The following is a 10,858-nucleotide window of genomic DNA, read 5'->3' as shown; positions in this document are numbered from 1 at the left end:
ATGATGAGTTGTAGCTTTGCTCTTTTGAGTTCTCACCCTCTATCCATTCATCAGATCCTTGTTTTATTAGCGATGAAGGTGATGATTTGTGAGAATCGATAATAGAGTTTTGGGGGTGGGGTTTGCCAATGGGGTTTTTTTTTTAATTAATTAATTTATTATTATTATTATTTTGGTAGAAAAGAGAAAATCTTATTTTTAGATCTTGTCGTGTTTCTCCATATGAGTAGAAATTAGATTGATGATGATTGAAGAAGTAAAGAGGGATTGCCCCTTTTTTTTGGGTTAATTTGTTTTTGGCCCCACTTTTAATAATGTATTCAACGCTTGGCTCCTGTAAGTTGCGTAATTCGTTTTTGGCCCTAGTTCGGTCATTTGACTTGGTCATCTTTAACTGCTCCGTAGCATATTTTTAAAATGGCAACTTTACCCTTCACGTGACTTGTGCGTGAATCTCGTAAATACTAGTTTCGTGAAATTTCAATTTTGAAATCCAATACAAATTTCGTTTTGATGATATCGATTTAAAAGTCCACGTGGCAAGTATCTATGTTACAAACATTGACGGCTTGGATTAAAATGTTACAAATCACGAGAATGTGGTGGAGAACATGGGAAAACAAGTTATTGTCCCTCATCTCTCTCATTTACTAAGTTGTTGTCTCTCAGTCTCTCTCACTCCAACCTACTTCAAGTCATCATATCACTTCATCAGCTTGATCATCTCCTCTTCAACTCATTATATTATATTATCACTTCATCAGTAGAAGTGAAGCAAGTTTAAAACATCAATACCCTTATGTTTAAAACAAGTGAAGCAAGTTTAAAACATCGATTAAGTGAGTAGGAAGCTTTTCATTTAGTTGGAACAGATGTGAGTTGGATCAAGTGTGTGGAAAGGTACGACCTTTATGTTAGTGTTGCATGTAATTTTGTGGGAATTTTGTTGTGTTGTTGTGATGCATGAAAAGTGATGAATATAATAAGGAATGTGGGGACCAAACCCTAGAAATTACTGAATGGTAGTTTTGTAACTACAGTTACTTTCGAAATTTGGGGGTTTTTTAAATTGAACATAAATTAGCCCAAATTATACGACATAAAATGGGGCTTTCGTCATATTATGGTTCTATTTTTACTTTGTACATAAATTGGCCCCAATTTCTTGTAAAAAATTGGGACTTCATCAAATTAGGGGTTTATTATGCATATTGAACGTTAAAAATGGGGGGTTTTGTCTAATTATATTTTTATTTTACAAATTTAGCATGTTGCTATTGTTAAAGCTGATTTAATTATGATGTATGTGTTTGTATGCATGTTCTATGTGTTTATATGCATGCTGTGTATGCTTAGTGTATGTATGCAATTGATTATGTATAAATATGCATTTCCAGAGTTATGGCTTCACCTTTAAGAGGTCAGAGAGAGTTTGTGATACACTATGATGGTTTCTGGATGCAAATAGTGCCTGGTAGAATGAAATATCTAGATTATCATGGTGATTCTCAGTTTCATATTATGTTAGATGGGGATGAATTGAGTTATATAGGGCTCATTGAAGATATTCACAAATCTGTGGGGGATGATGTTCCCATTAATGGTGTTAATTGCATTTGTAGAGGGTTCTTGATTACCATTTACAATGATGTTGGAGTTCTGAAAATGCGGGATACTATTAAGGTAGAAAGGGATCAAAAGTTTCATTTATTTGTCACCATGACGTCACTCCAGATATGATGCAACCTACTGAAGTCCCTGAACCTAAGCTCCATAGTAAGCCCAATGCCAAACAATATAAGAAGCCCAGTATTGTTTCTGTTTCTAAGTCTAAGTTGGTTTCAACCCAAAGCCCAAGCACACTTACCAAACACCCTATTATTAACTTTGAGGTAAGAAGGTTACCTAGATTTTCTTCTCCAGTTATACAAGCTTCTCCAATAAACCAAGCTTATCCGCCTCCAACAGAATCTAAGTCCAAGTTGGTTTCAACCTAAAGCCCAAGCACACCTACCAAACACCCTATTCTTAACTTTGAGATAAGAAGGTCACCTAGATTTTCCTCTCCAGTTATACAACCTTCTCCAATAAACCAAGCTTCTCCTCCTCCAACAGAATCTAAGTCCAAATTGGTTTCAACCCAAAGCCTAAGCACACCTACTAAACACCCTATTCTTAACTTTGAGGTAAGAAGGTCACCTAGATTTTCCTCTCCAATAAACCAAACTTCTCTAATAAACCAAGCTTCTCCAAATGAACCAATTCCCATTAGTCCCACAACTGAGAACACTAATCAAGGTGAAGATGGATATGAAGAGATAAAACAAACTGTAGAAGATGTTGTGAATGAGTTTGCTGAGTTATTTGAAACTGGAGAAGCATTTGTTGATACAATACAGAGTGATGTGAGTGAAGATGTTGTACAGAATGATGAGAGTGAAGATGAAGATGCACCTGGAAGGTACTTTCAGAAGTTTGAGGCTGGTGGTCCATGCGTGACATAAGAGCTAGGTATGAAAGTACCCACTCATCTGATAATGAAGATGAAGATTTCACACCTAAAGAAGATGATGAACATGCTGATGACTTGGTTAATGAAGCAACAGATCTTAAAGAAGAAGCTGATGATGTGATTAATAGTCTTGGGAAGTTCACAAACAACTTGTACCAGGAACAATACCACAGTGTTGAGGATGAAGATGTAAAACAAGATCTTGTTTTGAAGCTAGAACCTGACATGTAATGGAAGTCAATGGAAGAATGTAGGAAATTTCTTAAGACTTTGGCAATACAAAACTTATTTAGTTTTAGGCAAAAGCAAAATGACAAGAAGAGGTACATAATTTATTGTATTGGTGAAGACCATTCAGATCAAGAAATGGTTAAAAGATGCACTTGGAAGGTAGCATGTAGTCTCACAACAGACAACCATACTATGAAGTTAAGGAAATATGTGGGGACTCATACTTGTGAGGCTGATAGAAAGAATCGTGTTGTACAAGCCAAAGCTTCATGGGTTGCAACAGTTCTTGAGGATTTCCTTAGAAATCACCCAAACATGAAGCCTGTAGATGTTCACAAGGAAGTTTTCAGAAGATATGGAGTTGAGTTATCTTATTACACTTCTTGGAAATCTAAAGTCATGATGTTTGAGAAAATAAATTATGAGTCTAGTTATGCAGTAGTATCTGAATTGAAAAACCAGATATTGAAAATGAATCAGGGAAGTGTAGTGAATTGGTACAAACATGCTGAAACAGATGAGTTTGTTGGATTCTTGCTTGCTTACAAAGCATCATTGGATGGGTTTGTTAATGGTTGTAGACCTGTGATTGGATTAGATGGGTCATTTTTGAAAGGGAAATATGGTGGATGTTGTCTAAGTGACATGGCCTTAGATGCACAGAATGGGCTATTCCCAATTGATATATATATTTGTAGGGGTGAGAATGGGGATACATGGAAGAAGCTTTTGAGCAAGCTTAGGCCTCATCTGATCAAGCACAAGGATCCATTGACATTTATCTCTGATAGACAAAAGGGTCTCATAGAAACTGTGAATGAAGTGTTTCCATAATCTAAGCACAGGTAATAAATTACATTATACTTATTTACATGTATTCTGCCATTATTCTTTGAATTTGTTTATGGTTTACATTATACTTATTTACATGTATTCTGCCATTATTCTTTAGGTATTGCTTTAGACACATGTACAAAAACTTTAAGGTGGATTTTAAGGGTGAGTTGTTAAGAGATTTGAGCTAGAGGGCACCAGAAGCATTTAAAGAATGTCATCATGATATTTATATGGAGAAGATAGAGGTTATGGATGAAGAAGCTAAAGAGTGGTTAGAGAGGGAAGCAAAATCCACTTGGGCTAGGTCACATTTTGATCTCACAACAAAATGTGATGCTATTACCAATAACTTCAGTGAATCCTTTAATTCTTGGATATTGAAGATTAGAGATAAACCACTAGTGCAATTTATTGATCAATACAGTCTTGCTGTGATGAAGTTGATCCATGAAAGTAGGATTATTTCACAAGAACTTGTTCATGGTGATTTAGTGTCAGCTGCTCAAGGAGTCATAAATAAGATAGATAAAAAGTACAATAAATACAAAGTTCAAGAATTTGTTGAAGAAGTTGAACATAACTCATTTTGTGTCATTAATATCAAGACTGAGAAGAAGTTTGTGGTAGATATGACTGGTTTGAGTTGTACATGTGTTGTATGGTAGATGACAGGAATACCATGTATTCATGCAGTTTGTGTTATTAGAAAAAGGAGAACACAAGGATCTAGCTGGGCACAGTAAGTGTGTTAGTTATTAGAAAATAATACATGTACTTTTACTACTTTTGTTTTCAATCAATGAGTAACAAATTGACTTGTTCATTACAATTCTTGTTTGCATTTAGGTATTGCAGTTCATTCTACAATGTCCAGTCCTTTAAAGCTACTTATGCTGGCTATATATATCCTTTTGATAATAAAGAAGAGTGGGATAAGGTAAATAAATATTTGGACCCTAATTTACATGTTAATGCTTTCATACCCCTAATGTTTAGTTATGAATGTCTGTCAATTGCTTGGTCAAAGTTGGTAATGAAGTACTACCTCCATCCCTTGAGAGAAAATTTGGAAGACCTAGAAAACTAAGAATTAGGGATGCAGATGAGGATAAACCCTCAAACAATAGATGTTGTAAGATATGCAATGTACCAGGCCATAACAAGAGGACATGTGAAAGGAGACAACAAGGTGGAACTAAGAGTTTATCCAAAGCACAAAAGAGACAAAAGAGAGGAGAAGGTCAAGAACAAAATAAGGTGACTGTGCAGCAGCAAACACAAATGAACCGCATAACCCGGATGAGGTGAATGTGCAAAGAACAAACACAAATGAACCGCATAATGACCAAATGAGGTCAATGTGCAATCTCAGCCAAATGTGGACCATATTCCAAGGGCTAGAAGAGGAGGTAGAGGGAGAAAATGTAGAGGTGGTAGGGGAATGGCTTATTGGTTTGGTGAAGACACACCACCAAGCTCAAGCCAAGCAACACCACCCCCTCCAGCAAGTTCTACTCAGTAGTACTTAACATTGAAGGTATTATACTTAGTAGTGTTATTTGTATTTTTATTATTTATATTGTTTGATTATACTTGGTAGGTATTATACTTAACATTGAAGCTTTTAATGTATACCCACGCATGTGTTTTATGTAGTGTTGTACCCTTACCTTTTAATGTAAGCATGGACTTCTTTAATTTTGGTTTTCAAAATTTTGACTTGGTAACTATTACCTTTGACCCAATATTAAATGTCTTAAATGTTCCCACATCTGTTTGCTATAAGTATATCTCTCACACCATTATTTAGTTCTCACATCTCACTCACACACATTTCACTTTGAATATCTCTCTCACACATCTCATATCAAATGAGGAAAGGGAAGAATAAGGATAAGGGAAAAAATATAGATAAGGGTTATGAATATCCACCTCATCTCATGAGTGCTGTTAGATTTGGCTATAATAACTACCATGATGATGAGGTTTTGGCTGGCAAAGCTTATATGGATGAGCATGGTCATGATGTTTTTGTTGAAGAAGTTCATGCTTATATCCATAAGTATAGGGACAAGAAAGAGGAACAAAGGGTGGATGTAGGACTACCAAGTGAAGATCTATGTGATTGGGAGAAGGAAGCTTGGGAAGAGTATTGTAAGGAGTATGTGGATGAGTATATTATCATCCCTAAAACAAAATCTAGAAAGGATAAGGGTGCTAAGGGATAAGGAAGTTCAAGATAGGCACAAGCTGCTGGGGGAAGTTAAGCATAAATACAAGCACAAACACAACCAATGATGGTTGTGCAACCTTTAATGTGTGCACAAGAGTTTGAAGCTATGCAGATTCACCTCAAGCAAAAAAGGAAGAAGTGACCAGTACATGATTCTTTGATTCTGTTTAAAATTATGATTTTTTTTTGTTTTTATTTACTGTGACTGAATGAATTAGTGTTTTTGTAGAGACTGAGTGTTTCTGTAGCAAGTAAATATTGATGCTGGTGGTTGGTTGGAAAGACATGTTGCTGGTTTTTTGTGGGGGTTGTAAAGACATGTTGATATGTTCCTTTTGTTTTGTCCTGTCATTTCGAACTATGACTTTTGGTTAGGTTTGGTTCAGTTAATGAATGCTTTTGGTTAGGTTGGTTATGTATTGTCTTTTGGTATTTTAATGAATGCAGAAACTTGGAATGCAATGTAAGGGATGAAGTAAGATTTCTGTACTTACAGTGTCTATGTAATGGATGAAGTTTGTTTTGTACTGGATGCATTTTGTAATATATATAGCAACTTTAATTTCTTCTTAGATAATAGACTTCATTACATGGTACTACATAGCAATACAGTTAGCAGTACACAATCCCTCACACACTAACACTATTGGCACAAACATTAGGTAGATAACACCCATTGCATAAGCTACACACTTCACACAGCTCAAATTCTTCTTTGCATAAGTTGCAAGCTTCATTCTCAACTTTTCTGTCAAAGTAGATCCACTCCACAACACTACATTGGTCAAACGAACACTTCAAATACTTGTATTCTAGAATTCCTTGTTGTCCACTGTTAACACAACCAAAAACCACTTTCATAAAGCCACAACAACAAGCACGAGGGCAATGCATCCCAAAGTACTTACATGTAGGAGCATAATGCCCAACTTCAAAACACAATTGGCAACACTACTAAAAATTTGACTTTTTGCTGCGGCCAGGTCCCGTGGTTAAAAGCCCGAATTTCGTGGCAAAAAGCCTTTTGCCGTGGAAAAACTTTTTGCCACCATCGTGGCAGTTTATGGTGTGGCAAGTTCGTTTTTGCCATGGCTAAAGTGGCCGCTAATAAACGTTCAACTTCTTGCCACGGACTTCTCGCTGCAAAATGTATTTTCCATTTAAACGATATTCTTATTTTTTCAAAAAGTAATTATCTTTTTGTCACGGCCCCTCCGCAGCAAAAACTAATAAAACATTAAAATTGAATATACATTTTGCCACAATTTGGCCACTGCTAAAAGTTTTTTTTTTTTGTATTTTTTAAATTCATTATTATTTTTGTTTTGTTTTTGCACCATTTAATAATCCAACAAAAAGCATATATATGGTACCTCAAAATAATTATAACAATAAAATACCACAATTTCCATTAAATCAAATAAGTCTTTGATTGCCAAGTACAAAATCTCACTTGATCAATAAATAATAACTTGGTACGATGGAAAAAAAAATACATGAAACAAGCTTTAGTTCTGTGTCAATGACATACACCCACTTCTTCATATGGTTGGGTCCTTCAAGTCATCCAACAATCAGATCCTAAATCAGTGACACCTCATCTTCTTTATACTGCAAGCACATTTAATATAACAAAGATCACTCAATCGGCAGCAAGTTTTAGAACCACACTCAAAAGATGGGTGTGTTTGTTTAGTGGCAAACCTCTAGTGGGAAAATATTAGATTTGCGAACATTTTCCCACTAGAGTTTTGCCAAGCTAATTTGTAGTGGGAAAATTTTAGTTTTCCAGTGTCTGTTTGCAAAAATTTCTAGTGGGAAAATATGGGATTTGCTAGTTTTGCCAGTGTTTGTTTACATGGTTTTTTTTCCCATGGCAGATAATTTTTCAACTTTTTGGATTTTTTTTTTTTTTTTTTCAAACTCAATAGTCTAAAAAAAAACTAAAAATAAAATACAAAATAAAGATAATTAAAAACAATACAACTCAACATTAATAGTAATAGTGTCTTTTGAAACAACCATAAAATAAAGTCAAAGTGCAATACACCTTAACAACCATTGTTATCCAAACACATAAAATGTCATCGTGCCTTGGATAAATTTTATTTCTATACTTTCCCATACTCGGATCACGTGCTATGGCTTGATCCCAAGCCTCGTTGCTAGCTATGATATTCTGTTCTTCATAACTCCATTAAAACCCCTGTTGTATAGTTGCACTAGCAATATCGCGTGTTATCCATCGTAAGATCTTCACCCGCTGAGTTACATGACTAATAGTCGAGTTAATACCAAATGTAAATGTATTTTGGAGTGTTTCTCTTGCAGGCTCTTTTGATATTGGAAGAAATCCATTCTCATTCTTATGACCAAGAAGTAGCTCGTCATGGAATATATCGATAAGAACATTGTCCATTGATAAGAGCCCAAAACTGTAGTTTTAACCCCTTAACAATAATACTTTTAGACCAATTATGCGAGTAATAAATAAGAGTTAATGCTAATTACGTGCTTTGATGTATTTTAAGCATTGAAGTCAATTATGTGTAGAAATATGCCACTTTGGCGATATAAATGAGCAAAGGGTTGGTTTCTAAGAAGTTATGGGATTAAAGGCCAAGACGGGCAGAAATAGCACACAAAAGTTAGTAGAACTTCCAAAGATCGTATCTTTGGACTCAGGCCTTGGAATTGGACGTACCTTATGTCAAAACGCCCATCTCGGAAAGAGCTTTCCAATGGTCTAAACCTTGACCCAATCAGAGGAGTAAAAGTGGGCAAAAAGCCTATTGAAGTCAAAGCTAGCTGAAAAGGGCCCTGTGGACTGAAGAAATTGGGCTTTGGGCTCGATTTTTCGGCCCAAAACATGGACCCTCAGCCCATGCACGAAAATGTGGATATGGTCTCCTCCATTTCCACACATAAGACTTAGCTCTGAAGAATCAATTAGTCTAGGTTAGAAAGTAGCCATTAGAGTAGCCATTAAAAAACTTAGTTCTAGATCTAGTTTTTGGATTTAATTAATTAGTTTCCATTCCATTAATTAGTTTCATTCCTTATTTTATATTAGTTATTTGAATTATTGAATATCATTCATTAGATAAATAAAATAGTTAGTTCTTGTTAAATTCGATCTTATTATTTAATGATTTCTTAGTTGTTAATTTAGATTTCAATTATTGTTTAATTAAATTTAATAAAGTTAGAATTTTTATATTATGTCTTATTCAATTTCAATTGGAAATGATAGTTTAATGAATCGAGGCTAAACCTCCATTAGAGGGGTTTGATGAAGCCTTGATGAAAACTTGATTTTGTTAGCTTAGAATTGTTGTAAGAGTCTATTCCACTCTAGAAGGTCGTTGATTCGCCATGAGAATGGGTGGACATCCTCACATGCTACTTATGAATTGGTAGAGATGCCATGTATAATTAAGGATTAGAACGACCAATTCTTACTGTAAAAACGTAAGAATTGGATTACAGCAATCTATGCTAGTTTCTTAAGTTGGATTCAAGGTGGATTCAATTCCCTCCTAATTCTTATTCTAGATTCAACCTTAGTATTCCGTAGCATTTCGTAGTATAATTCGTAATTCTCTCATTGACTTTGGTAGGATTGATAGTCGTAGGAAACTTGAATGCTAAAAAACTAGGAGTGGAACGAATCTTCTATTCCAACTCTACTTCAATAGTATCGAGAGTAGAAATCTTTGATAAGTCTAGTACAAGTTCAGTTTTTAGTTTTACTTGCGTTTAAAGTTTCATCGCTTTATTCATAAGTAAAACTATCATTTTACTATTATCAAATGGCGCCGCGGCCATTTTAGTTGCCTTTAACATTATTTTCTTTAGAATTGTTAATTTTCCAAAGTCCCACCCACACTTGTTTGATTCTCACTGTGGTTGTCCGTTTCAGCACTGAAAAGTTTCCTCGAAAAATTACACAGAGCGCGACCCGTGCCTTGGGTAGGCATAATTGGAGCGCGCCCCGCGCCCAAGCGCTTGGAACTCCACTCTTTGGCTAAGCGCGACCCGCGCCTTGCCAAGGCAAAACACGAGCGACCCCCACGCTGAAGCTCCTGGACCTCGAGGTTTTCCCTGAGCGCTACCTGTGCCCCACCAAGGCTAAATTGGAGCACAACTTGCGCCCAAGAGCCTGGAACTCAGCTCGAACCTGAGTGCTACCTGCACCCTTTGCTGAAATTGCCTGATTTCCACAGGTTTGTTTCAAATTTCCATTTCTTCATAGTTTTCAGTGTTTTAACTTGTTATATACACTGAGCACGCGTAAACAAGACGCTATTTATAAGCGAAGCAAGGAGGCATTCATGTACTCTTTTCTTCCACACCTCGCATCTCCTGTTAGAGGTTCATACTAGCGTATAAGGATTGTTTGGAGTGTTGTTGTGTTTGTTAAGATTGGCTTAGTCTTGCATGAGATTAAGGTCAGGCCGAAGAAAAACGCCTAACGTAATCAACCGGCAACGTCAACAAACACGCCTCTCTAGTATACCACTCACTACACCTCTAACTAATATACCACACACACCACCTGAAGTAATGGCTGAAGAAAGAGAGTCTCCTCTCTCTAACTTTTACAAAGCCTTGAACGATAGCCCTAAATCTTGCATCGTTCTATCAGACCCAGTGGGGGATTTCCAAATCCCCCCAAATATATTTAATTTGTTACCCGTTTTTCATGGGTTAGACCATGAAAAGCCTTATCAGCACATGCGTAGGATTGACCAAGTCCTTACTACATTCCACCATCCTACAGTTGGTGTTGAACAAATTAAACTAAGGGTATTTCCCTTCACTTTAGCCGATAAGGCGGCGTCCTGGTTAACTGCCCAAGTGCCAAATTCTGTAGACTCGTGGGCTACACTTGTTCAACTATTTATGGAACATTTTTACTCACCACTGAAAACCAATGAAATACTTTCCAAGATTCATTTCTTTCGACAGAATCCTCATGAATAATTTTTAGAGGCTTGGAATCGTTTCACCGATCTACTTATAGAATGTCCACACCATGACCT

The 10,858-nt window shown here is 36.1% G+C and overlaps 1 protein-coding gene and 1 pseudogene across 1 annotated transcript; one reads left to right on the top strand and one right to left on the bottom strand.

Annotated features, from left to right (window-relative positions):
* The first annotated feature begins 2,935 nt into the window (after positions 1–2,935).
* On the top strand, positions 2,936–3,577 carry LOC147504739 (uncharacterized). The gene has a single exon (XM_086605342.1). It carries the CDS (start codon positions 2,936–2,938, stop codon positions 3,575–3,577), a length of 642 nt encoding a protein of 213 aa, XP_086461468.1.
* Positions 3,578–10,764: 7,187 nt separating this feature from the next.
* Positions 10,765–10,858, bottom strand: LOC147504738 (small nucleolar RNA R71; annotated as a pseudogene).

This window comes from Coptis chinensis, chromosome 4 (assembly GCF_015680905.1).
Source record: "Coptis chinensis isolate HL-2020 chromosome 4, ASM1568090v1, whole genome shotgun sequence".
NCBI lineage: Eukaryota > Viridiplantae > Streptophyta > Magnoliopsida > Ranunculales > Ranunculaceae > Coptis > Coptis chinensis.
The sequence above is the reverse complement of the archived record's forward strand: the minus strand, read 5'-3'. Positions and strand labels throughout refer to the sequence as shown.